Source organism: Myripristis murdjan, chromosome 13 (assembly GCF_902150065.1).
Source record: "Myripristis murdjan chromosome 13, fMyrMur1.1, whole genome shotgun sequence".
Taxonomy (NCBI): Eukaryota; Metazoa; Chordata; class Actinopteri; order Holocentriformes; family Holocentridae; genus Myripristis; species Myripristis murdjan.
The window spans coordinates 22,193,316-22,205,822 of NC_043992.1; the positions used below are offsets into that span (position 1 = coordinate 22,193,316).

The 12,507-nt window shown below is 41.2% G+C and overlaps 1 protein-coding gene across 1 annotated transcript in view; it reads right to left on the reverse strand.

Annotated features, from left to right (window-relative positions):
• egfem1 (EGF-like and EMI domain containing 1) overlaps positions 1–12,507 on the reverse strand; it is an 89,401-nt gene that overhangs the window by 16,241 nt on the left and 60,653 nt on the right. Inside the window, exons 21-29 of the mRNA XM_030066365.1 lie at positions 12,369–12,497; positions 12,023–12,154; positions 11,459–11,587; positions 5,058–5,186; positions 4,184–4,312; positions 3,070–3,198; positions 1,724–1,852; positions 947–1,075; positions 243–371 (exon numbers count right to left, since the gene is read on the reverse strand). Coding sequence (XP_029922225.1) covers positions 243–371; positions 947–1,075; positions 1,724–1,852; positions 3,070–3,198; positions 4,184–4,312; positions 5,058–5,186; positions 11,459–11,587; positions 12,023–12,154; positions 12,369–12,497 — 1,164 coding nt within the window. The remainder of the gene's footprint in view (positions 1–242; positions 372–946; positions 1,076–1,723; positions 1,853–3,069; positions 3,199–4,183; positions 4,313–5,057; positions 5,187–11,458; positions 11,588–12,022; positions 12,155–12,368; positions 12,498–12,507) is intronic.

The following is a 12,507-nucleotide window of genomic DNA, read 5'->3' on the forward strand; positions in this document are numbered from 1 at the left end:
ACATCTGTAAGACGTCGCACGACATTGTGTTTTCCCACTTCCATCGAAAGGATGTCGAGCCAAGACGGTCATTTATGAGTTTACAATGTGAACATACTGCAACAATGCCACAAAAAACACTGCAGCGCCAGTGTGTATGTTGGTGTGCTGAGCTACTACTGCAAGACCTGTCTCTCACTGCGTCTCACTCCTGCCTCAGGAACGGAGATCAGGGGATTAAAGATTTTATTTTTCATTCTTACTTTTCTCGCAGCCGTTCCCAGTGAGTCCAGCAGGGCAGCCACACCGCCCTGTCTCATGGTGGCAGGACAGGCCAGCCTGACACCGACACTGCTGGGCACAGAGAGCCCCGTAGGACCCTGGGAGGCAAGCTGGGAGTCCACACACACACACACACATGCACACACATGCACATATACACAAAGAGACAAGAACATTTTGATCCTCCCTTAACACTGAGATGTTTTTTTTTTTTTTTTTTTTTATCACACAAATAATAACTTGCTAAAATGATGATCATACTGTTGGTATATATGATGTCAAGAATATTAAAATCCCAGGGCAACGATAAAATTAAAAGCAACAGATGGTCATATATATATATTTTAATATTGACTTTATATCATTTGTTAACCTTAAGCCAATTTTTTTTGCAACTAGGCTTTCAACAGTTTGGATTTTAAATTTATAAAATAAAATGTATTATATAAAATGAAATGTTTATTCAAAAGTAAAGAATTCAGTCAGCAGTGTTCAGCAAATTTTCTTCAACTGCGAAATATATCCAAAGAAATGCAATACATTTTTCCAGCTTCATACTAAATGTATTTCTCAGCCCTTTTGATCTCTGGGTATCTGAGGCAAACATCCTGCAACAAACAATTCCCACTCCTTCAGCAGCGGACAGTGACCATGACGGTCAGTAGTGAGTACAACCCACACTCACGTTTGTCACATCTGGCACCTCTCCAGCCGGGCTCACACTCACAGCGGCCCGTCACATGGTGGCAGCTCGCACTGTGGACACAGTCACACCTCTGCTCACAGGCCTCGCCGTAGGATCCTGTAGGACACGCTGTAGCCGAAAAAAACAACAACAAAAAAACACTTTTACTCAGCATGCAGCATCAGAGCCCAGGAGGGAACGAACAATGCATGACAAATTTTAATATCTGTATATCTTCATTTAAACAGGATACACTGACAGAATTACTTTGACAAAGGAAGCAGTACACAAAAGACTATAGCTAAATCACATTTCATCATTCAAGGAGCAAACACTCTCATTCTTTAAACCACCACCCCAAATCAGAGACATTAGGATAATCCTGTATAACTAGTGCAGGACAGATGTAAAGTAAGGGAAAGGCTCCGTCTGTACGAAGTTTTCCGGGACACATAAGCAGGTGATAGCGGGGCATTCAAGGACAGCAGGATGTCTGGACACAGTTCAATCCCCACAACAGTCATTCCTGTTGTCTTAGAGCACGACAGTGAACAAAGGACTCTCCACCTCCTGGATAATCCTGTGCTCTTATCCCACTGGTGAAATATGTACATGTGCAGTGCATCTCTTCTCAGAGGGATAGGCATAAAATAAATTCCTGTACACACTGTGCTGAATAATTGAGGCAATCCAGTACTTTTAGTTGCTAAAAATGAATATGCTGTAATATATTATGCTGTAATATAAGTTATGCCCATATCAGTGTTAGAATATCACCTGTGTTGCAGCTCTCTCCCGTCCAGCCAGGCGGACAGGTACATCTCCCTGTCACGCTGTCACATTTTCCTCCATTGGTGCAGCGGCAGATCTGGGTGCAGTTCTCTCCGTAACGCCCCTCCTCACACTCTAGGAGAGAGGGGAAGGGCTCCTCAGATCAAAGTTACACACAGGCTGACTTCATCTCAGATTTAATTTGGACTAGTAGCCAAAAAAGCCAACTTCTCTCAAATTATTGTGTTTCCCTCAGCTGCTTTTTTTCTGTGCATTCTGTGCAATTTTGGGCACAGTGTACTATAATCTAATGATGTTTAACTCTTCCATTTTCTTTGGCCTTAATTTGACCCCATTCAATGTTTAACACCTGCAAATACATGATGAACATCTTTTTTGCTTAATATTTAATGACTTTTCCTAATTTCATGGGGACAGGTACTTTTTTAGCTATATAAAACATATGAGAAATATCAATATTTTACAAATTTGTTTCAGTTGTTTTGGATGACACTGAGGAACTATAACATGCCATTTATAATCATCAAAAAAAAAAAAAAAATTCCCCAGCTTTACGGCCCAAACCAAACATAACCACACCGGTGGTGTGAGAACCACTCATAGTCCATGTGACATTTGGAAGGAAAAAACATGATTCCTACAAGAACTTGATGTATAAGGGGTGGTGAGTGGGGGAGGTTATGTTTTATTGAAAGAGCTATTTAGGTACTCAACAAGAAACATAAAGTGCCTGACATAAACTTGGATAACAATTTGTATTATAATTATTTTCTAGAGGTTTAAATTACTGGCATCAAATTAACCCCAACTGATAAAAAATGTTAGTAAATTTGAAGGTAACAGGAGGGTTATATATCCACTTCAACCCTGCCAGTCCCATCATACATACAAAAGCATGCTGTTTTGTTCAAAACCACAGAACTTTATTTTAAATTCTAGTGGAGATCCCAAGGTTTTCAAAGATACCAAATAAGTCCTGCTGGACTACGATGAAATGTGTAAAAAAAAATTCTGCACAAAAAATCTAGATATTCTCTATCTGATGTAAAGGTGCAGCTATAAAACAATGAGGTATATAATAAATGTAAGGAAAAAAAAGAGATTACAGGGAGTATCAGTATAGACATTGGCCAGGAGTGATGAGGACTGACTTAATGGTTTTTCTTAGTAAGAATCACTGTCATGCAAACTTTTTTTTTTTCTTCAAGTTCAGGATTATGGCGTGAGACTTCCCCCTCAACTTTCCAAATTTCCAAGGGACAGCCAAACAGTATCTTGGGGCTTAAGCGTTCTCCATCAGCCCTGGCTTTCCAGTAGGAAGTAGGACTCACCTAACTCACAGGCGGCTCCAGTCCAGCCGTGTGGACAGGAGCACTGGCCAGTTGTCCCATCACAGGTTCCTCCATTTTGGCACAGACATTGGTGGGAACAGTGCTCCCCGTACCGTCCTGCAGGACAGGCTGAACACACAGATACAACAGCAAGAAGAGTTCATGGAGATGAGCCAGAGCCTGACCGATATATCGGCTGAACAATATTATCAGCAGATATTTGCTCATCTATATTAGAATATATGTTAACATAATACAAAAAATATATATTACATACATATTGCAGTATTGTGTTAACATGTTTATTGTCCAGATGCAAAATTCCAGTACTCCAGTACATACCTCTATTCCAACTATCTGATTTCCAAATTTGAGGTTCCCTTGAGTTTTTATTTATAATAAAAAATTTCAAAGTTTTTTTTTCTTTTTTTTCTTCTAAATATTGATACCAGTACAGGTCATAAAACATACAGTATTGTTGAGGTTTAAAAGGATAACTATTAAGTTGAAGAATAAAGCTACTTTAAAAAAAAAAAAACAAAAAAAAAACAGCAATAACCAAAAAAGTATTGAGATTATTAGTGCTGATGTGACACTAATTATCAAAAAAAAAAAAAAAAAAAAAAAAAAAAAAAACTTGAAAATATAGATATCCATACCCATCTAAATATGTCATTATATCCCTGTAGAACATCTCATCTATTATTATTTTAGGATGTCTCTCTTTAAGAGATCTGTGCATAGGTCTTTATTCACCAGACAGTGTGGAATCGAAAAGACGGAAAAAGATGTGAGAGAGAGATAGAGGGATGACGAGTGACACACAAAGCATCAGGATGCTCTAAGACTGAATGGAAGTGTAAATTATCACGGTTTAAAAAACACTTGCTGCTAACAAGACTCTACAGTTGGAATCGAAGAGAGCAAAGCCTATCAATCCATAGAAAATGTGTGTAGTCGCAGTTGTGTGTGCGTCTTTGTGTCTGTGTGTACATGCAAGAGCAGGAGAGGGCATTTCTAATGCTCAGTGTACTAAAACACTCATTAGGCTGACACACTGAAGAAAGTACCAACAGGGCAGCATTTCCACAGGACTGAGGGATGAGCTACTCACGCAGGTGGCAGCTGGCACCCGTCCAGCCGGCCGCGCAGCTGCAGCGCCCGCTGACGTGGTCACACCTGGCGCCGTTCTGACACTCACAGGTCTGACTGCACTGCTCCCCAAAGCGACCCTGCGGGCATTCTGCCCAAACACACAACCCACAGCACACATGCAGACACGCACACATGATGAGCACGTAATACACGCGAACACCACAAACACATTGAGTATCATCTCCGGCTATTTCCACTGTGGATGCTTGAGAGTAGGAGACTAAAGGCACGGGCATTTTTGAGGCATTTCGGTTTTCAGCACACATATTGTGAACTTCTCCCTAATGATCAATGGCTGCGATGACATTTAAGTCAAAGAAACCAGCTAATGACAGAGATGCATTATTAAGTCATGCTAGTGGCTTTCTGCTGACTCTGGCTTTGGTAGTCAGGACCACAAAATGGCTGTGGCAAGAAGACAGCCTTGAATAAGACTTCAGAATGACAGACTCTGAACTTTAGTGGGCATTTCACTGGATCCATTAAAACAACGGCATGAAATGCTGAGGAAACCTTAGCATGAGAACACTGATGGGTTTGCCTCCTAAAAGAGCCTTCCAAGTTATGTTCTCCTTCTCCTGATGTTCATCTCTATAAACACGTGGCTGCATTTATCCAGAATAGACTTCAATTAAACATCTATGCCGGAGGGCACTCTTGTCCTCCCCTCCTTTCTCCACCCTGACCAATCCCTAAAAAAGTCATTGGCAATGTCTCATTATAGAGATAATTGTTCACAAACACATCACAGTTGTGTTTAAGGAGAGGATGTCGTGATGAGCTGCAGCGAGGGCCTCCCTCACACCCCGTTTTAATGATGTGGCTTCCATTACCCAGAATGCAGTGTGGTCCTGCCCAGCCGGCGGTGCAGAGGCAGGCTCCTGTGATGTGGTGGCAGCGGGCACCGTTCCTGCACTCGCACATCTGGCCACAGTCAAGACCGTAAAAGCCGTCCGGGCACACTGTGGGCCAAGATAAAACATCCGACTGGTTAGAACTGGCAGCTTCACAAAAGAGGAGAGGAAAAGGGTTAGATGCCAGCTTTTCTTTTTTCTTTTTTTTTTTTTTTTTTTTAGCTCTTTCTCGTCCATTTCCCATCTCGCTCCTCTCTTCTCCACCTCCTACTTTCTCTCTCTCTCCGTATTACCACCTACCGAAAATACCAATATCAAATTGCAGTGCCATGCTGCGGCTGTTCATTTGCGGAGCGTCTGCGTTCGTTAAGTGAGCTCATGTCCCACATGTGTGGTGTATCTGGGCCACATCAAAGCCTCTGGCGGCGCGGAGGCTGTTCCCTTTGGGGGGGTGGAGGGGCGCACAGAGAGCTGGTAATTAGAGCACCTGCTGAGTCCACAGCCCCCACCAATACAAGGCAAAACAAAGGCGGGTTATACAGCACCGCACACACACACACTCACACACCCACACACCCACACACCTATCACTGCTGGTGCATGGAGATGCCTGCGTTAAGAGTCTGTTTCCCATTCTCAAGGAGGGCAACAGAGATTGTTTAAGTGTGTGTAGAGTCAATAGACACTCAGAGAGTTTGGTAAACAAAGTGCCTACCATCCAAAAGAACTTAGCCAGAGGCCGGCGGATGAATGAGCCTTTCAACTACTGGGATGTAAATATTGTCTGTAAGCATGACTTCACCAGAGCAGGAAAGAATGAGTCTGTTTATTCACTGACATTTTTTTGATTGCTCAATTTGTCACTGACCACTTGTAGGCATCGCAGCCTAACACAAGCACATTGGTGGTATTTTGCAAACCGAGTTCCACCATTCTGTGCTGTTGTTTATAGAAACGTTACTCTTGCTCTGCCAAAGTCTTTGATTGATTGACAGCCATTACTGACATCCCCCCCCCCCCCCCCCCTCCAAACACCCTGTCCTCTGCTTTCCACTCTTCTAATATGTGAGAAAATCTGGAGATGGTTGGGATTTTGGCTCTTTCCCAAATTCAATATACCCTCTGTTCCAGTAATCTCAGTAGCCGACCTCTTTGTTATCTATAAAAAAAGGACTGTACAGTGTTAGCGAAGGAAGCCGCAAATGGCAGGGCAACTGAAATTGCGACGTGGAGCACATACAGGGAGGATGCTGGAACTTGGTCCATTCGACCTGTCATCGTACACAGGGTCTTTCCCAGAGTGCACGCATCACAGCCCTCTTTTTCAGAACAATGATGTCCACTCCTGTCTTTTTCTGAAAGCTCCAATTGGGAAAAGCATCCTTCCTGCTCAGCAGTTTCTGGCATGGCGACTGCTGTGTTCCCACGCTGACAGCATGACGTCTGCGCCTGCCTCTGTAGTGGTTAGGCTACGATGTCATTAAAGTTAGCCCACTGAGGATGTAATCATTTTCAACCAGCTGTACTGTAACTCTGTGGTGGTACTGTACCAAGGCCCTGGTTTATTATCTATTGTTTATTATTATAATATATAGTGCTGACACCATGGTAACAAGCTAGTCTTCCAAGGACCTGCAGGGAAATGTTCCACTGGGTAAAGCACACATTGTAAATCCTGCCTCCAAACTATTGTAAGCTTATACTCATTTATTTTAATAAAATGCCTGTGATATATACACAAGACGGGAAGTATCTAACTGCGTTTACTTCAGTGTTGTGCATGAGCAGCTTTCTTGTAGCCTTTTTAAAGTATTTTTTTTCAAGCATAGTGATTTTACTTTCACTTAATTTCATTTCTCTACCTAGTGTGATCTCTCATCTTTTTAGAACTGCATGGAAATGAACACATGCTGTCTTCTCTAAAATGTAACTGATTAATTTTTAATAAGTTACATTTTTCAGAGAAACTTTTTTTTTTTCTTGAAGTAGATTTTAAAAGGTCAAGTTTATTTTTAGTTTGGTAATTTGACCTGGTATTGTGTTTTGCATTCTTTGAGCACATCTTGGCCAGAACTGCATTGGGACACAAAGTAATGCATCAGAAAATGGAAAATCACAAATTGGCCAATTGTGGAACCATTTGTGTGAACAATCAGGCTGCAAAGAAATAATTTTCACTTTCTATATTTTCCAGGCAAAAGGTAAAAGTATGTAGTATGACCTATTTCCTCTCATTCTTTTAGAATTGGCCAGGAAAAGCTCACATATAGGGATGTTTCTCTTTTCTAAAATGTAACTCTGTACTTTGTATTTTTTACTTTCACTTAAGTAGATTTTTACTGTGGTCATTTTAATTCTATTTAAGTAAAATATCAGCAAAAGTGCTTCTTCTTGAGTAGGGGAATATGTTAGTATGTTTACTGCCTAGGGTTATATATGATGAATTGATTGACTGATTGATTTTATTTGACAAATTAACCCTATAAAGCCATTTGTATCATATATGATACACATTTTCAATTCCGTTTTTCGTTTTCAGTTCAATCAATACTTGACCAAAATACTGTTGTATACCTTTGAACACTTCCCCTGTTCACCCTGGACCATACCATTGGCACTTCAAGTACATATCATATATCATACACCAGAAAGGTTGTGTAATAACAGATTTTTTGAGATATATATATATATATATATAGATAGATAGATAGATAGATAGATAGATAGATATTGTTATATCAAAAAAATTGAATTTTCTGCCAATTCTTTCATAGTTCAGGCTTTATAGGGTTAAAAAAAATGTACACAAATGTGCATGCAGTACAATAAAAATCGTCAGGATGTCGCAATAAAGTCACATGACTTATTTCCACTGCGATCCTTGATTAAAGACAAAAGCAAGATAGAAGCTGAGCACATCTTCAATAGAGAGAAAAACTAAAACTAAATTCTCTGAAAAACTACATTTAAAAAGTTCTCCACTCCATGTTAAAGAGATGATTGTAACAGACAAATTAGTCACCTCAGTAGGGGTTAACAATTTCAATCCTTTTCAAAGGCTTTCTTTTTCCTTTACTGTATGTCTTCTGCAGTTTACATGTGTTAAAACCACAGAGGCTACAATAAAGAATCCAAATGACAAAGTTTATTATTTGTTTACACCTGCAGGGGGCGACTGGGTTCCATATTCCATATTAGCCACGGAGCGGTAATCTGTCATCTGATATTAGCCAGGGGTCTGCTGGTGTTTCTGAGTGTAGGCTCTTCCCCCTGAGCCTCTGTTTATAGGTAGGCACAGAGGAGTCGGTCCAGCACCACACACACTGTGCCATCGCTGAAAGACTCCATCTCTTGACTAAATGAGCTCTTTAAGACAGGGGGATTATTTCCAGATCCCCGGTTGTGTAAGAGCCACTGCTGTCAGCCTATAAAGCAGGTCCTGGGACCACACAGCCGGGGAGAGCAGGCTACAGAAATAGATCAGATAGAGGGAACATAGAAGAGAGCATCCTGGTGCCACCCGAGGTCTATACGCTGAGAAGACAACAATAACAAAACAACCCAATATTTTGAACAAAGCCTTTGGACCAGCCTTTTTTTCTTACCGTACCTCAACTATTTCAACTTTTTTTTTTTTTTTTTTTTTTTTTAAAGAGAGCATCAAATCAGAAACAGAGTGTGACGCATGTTTACTGAGGAAGCAGTTTTGGGCCCATGTCAGCCCATCCACATGCTTCCTCCAGCAGAAGTTGACTAAAACATTAAGCCTAAATTTCAGTCACCGGGTACACCGAATGAAACAATGCTTTTGCCCTGGTAACAAAGTTTCTGAGGCTCATGTTCACTACCAGTTGTCATTACAATTAATGTTATCAAAGTTCTGCTGCCGATTTGCCAAAGTTCAGACCAAATCAGCTTTGCAGAATGTTGATTTGAACTGAACGTGAATGCCATCTCTTTTCTAGGTAATTCTGTGGAAAAGACAGATGTCCTAAAAAAGATCTGGTCCTCCTCACAGTGCAGGCCTCTTCCTGACTTCTCCTGAAGGAAGAGGCCCAGCAGAAGACTGAGAAACTGGACACCTCTGTTTGAAGGGAAAAGGCCTTCAAAAAACAGAATCTGGCCAGACCGATAGCCCTATTTCCACAGAAACATCCAATCAGAATGACGTTTGCGTCTGAGGCCATTAGATTGTTATGACTAGGGGATGTGAAGCTCTGTTCTAGTGTGACATGGCCATGATTTACGATACCCCATGTACTACCGAGGTGGTATGAATTTCTGTGGCTGGTAGTACACCTACAGTAAATCTTACACATTGTAATAACATAAGACCACTTCCAGTCAAAAGACTGTAATCAAGGACAAATCTATTGCATTGTTAAGACTGTAACTGTTGGTATGTCTTCATATTCATGCAAAATATCACAATGACAACATGAGTATCAGCTGTATGAAGGGTTTGCCATGGCATATGACCAAATAACTATGCACCTTAGGGAATGTATTGCAGAGTAACTACTATAAAATGTATTTTGTGATTTGCTGTGGGTGTGTTTCATTTGTTTTCTACTGTAATGGATTTGATTATAAAATTACACACTGACTATCGGACAATTCACTGAAACCATGAAAGCGCTGGACTACACCAAAGGTATCCTGCAGCGCCCTCTAGAGGATAAAGAGTTCAACAGCGTAGTAACACTGGCAATGGAAAGGCACAATATTGCCTCCAGCAGGAGTTTGCAAATGGAACGTCATTTTGGGTGACACTGCAGGTTGCAGGGAACATACACATGAAGAAAATAACTCATGGTGCCAGCTGTCAATAAAAATGATCATGTGGATTGCTTTTCTTTGCACAATTTTCCATAAACAGAGACATGAGGTAAGTAGAGATGTCATTCAACACTGCACAAGGTCAGAAGGGAGGGTTTTAAAACATCGAGAATGAAACCAGAGCTTTCATGAAGTTTTCAGCTCCTTTTACTTTGTTTGCATTTTGTGGTGTTGCAGCCAGAATTCAAAACAGCTTAAGATTTCAACACCGATATGCACAAAGTTCCTCATGATGACAATGTAGACATCTTTTTTTTTTTTTATCCAAAATGTCTGTGGAGGTTCTCAGTCATCCAGGTCAATGTTATCCACAAAGAGTTGAATTGAGGTCAGCTGGATTTGTTTGCAGATTCTCAAAAACATTTCACTTCTTATCCAAGAAGCTTCTTCAGTTCTGACAACTGGTGGGGAGTTCCAGGTTTGTAACCTGTGTCAGGACGTTATCCAGCTCTCATCTAGTCTACACCCTGAGTCAATACTTTGTTGAAACATGGCTGGAAGCTTGAAGACAAGTTGCAGTCTTTGAAATTTTTCTTGCAGATTTGCTCGAGCTCAGTGAAGTTGGTTAGGCATCTGTGAACAGCCACTTTGCCTTCAAGTCATTCCACAGATTTTCAGTGGAATTCAAGCCTGGGCCTCGGCTGGACTGCTCAGGGACCTTCACATTCTTGTTGTGAAGCCATTCCAGTGTTGGTTTGGCTGGATGCTTTAGGTCACTGTCCAGTTGGATCATAAATTGTTGCCCCAGTCTAAGGTCTTTGGCACTCTGAAGCAGGTTCAATCATTGTTCCCTCTGTCCTTACAAGGCTCCCAGTCCCTGAAGCTGAACTCCAGGCCGCTGCTGTGTGCCTTTCTTTCCAGGAGTGACTTCCTTCTGGCCGTTCTGTCCCAGAGTCATTTTTGATGAACTGCTGCAATGGCTGTTGTCTTTCAAAACAAGATTTTCCATGACAGCCATGGAACTCTGTAGTCCGGTCAGAGTGGTCCTTAGGGCCTTGATCATCTTCTTGAGCGATGTCCTCCCCAGTTTGGTCACACAACCAGTTCTAGGAACAGCTTGGGCAACGCCATGTGTTTCCATTTCTTAATGGTGCAACCCACTGTGCTCTTGAACTGAACTCCTAAAACTCTGACATTTGCTTTAAACCATTCACTAGATTTAGCCTCACAGTATTTTCATTGATGGTCAGTTCCTTAGACTTCTTAGACTTCACTAATATGTAGAATTAACTCCAAAAATCTTTATGGGTTATTGTGCGTAGATGACTGTTGAAAATCCTAATGCAATCTATTTTGAATTTAGGCTGCAACACTGACACTGGTTGAATCCTTCATGCAGGACCGTATGTATAATGTGAGTTTATTAACAAGTTTGTTAATACTTTACAGTTTCCCTATTAAATGTAATATTTTTTCTAAAAAAGGTACCATCCCATGGGGACATTCAATCAAATGCACTGCAGGATGATGTGAAATTGGTATATTGATGCAAACAAAGTCAAATTTGTAGAAAAGAGAGAATGTCCTTAGATATATCTTACTTTTTTCGCAGAAGGTGCCAGCAAATCCAGGGGAGCATGTGCAGGCTCCACTCAAATGGTCACAAAGAGCTCCGTTCTGACAGTGGCACAGCTGGGCACAGCCTCGCCCATAAGTACCATTCACACACTCTAATGGTTAGCATAGGAGGGAGGGAAGAATATTAGGGACATTATTAACAATCAAACACACAAACTGAGTGAATTTATCTCACCCTGGGCTACAAAATTATTAGAACTTAGTAGTCATCATGCCGACTTTGAGCTCCAGTCCACAGGAAATACTATGCAAAGTATAGTTCCAGTGTTACATAATGTGTAATGGGTTCTGACTACATACTACATTAAGAAAGAAAACATAAATAAATGTTAAAAATAATAAAAATGAATATCCAATGTCAGTGCTGTGTCGGCTCCCATATGACGTTATTATTGAGGATCACCACATGGTGGCAGCATTTACTAAATTATATTCTACACATCTGCTTAAAGAGAGAGTGAGAGAAATGGTCCATGATATTTTAAGAAGCTCATTTGATGATTTCCAAACAGAATGAAGGCTCTTACTCTTTTCGCAGTGGTCTCCAGTGAAGCCGGCCTCGCACACACACTGACCAGTAACTGGGTCACAGCCCAGTGAGCTGTCCCCGCACTGGCATTTACTGGTGCACCTTTGCCCCCAGTGACCAGGTTCACATGCTATGAAGGTCAACAAACATAATGGTGAAAACACTGTGTAAGTTTTGGATAATAGTGTTGAAGTGTTTTGCATCGGCTGCTATTCTGCCATTCAGTTTCTTGCTTCATCTGCATGTAAACGTTTATTGTAAAGTCTTATACCTGATAAAGAACTTAGGAGAAGTATCTTGTTAATTAAAAAAGGGGTAAAAATGACATATGATGCAATTCTTACAAGTTTCACAGTCGTGTCCTCTTTTGCCGGGAGGACAGATGCACGCTCCTGTCTGTGGGTCACAACTGGCATCAGCCTGGCATGAGCAACGCATTAAACAGCCTGGGCCATGGTACCCTGGAGGACACTCTGCGGACAG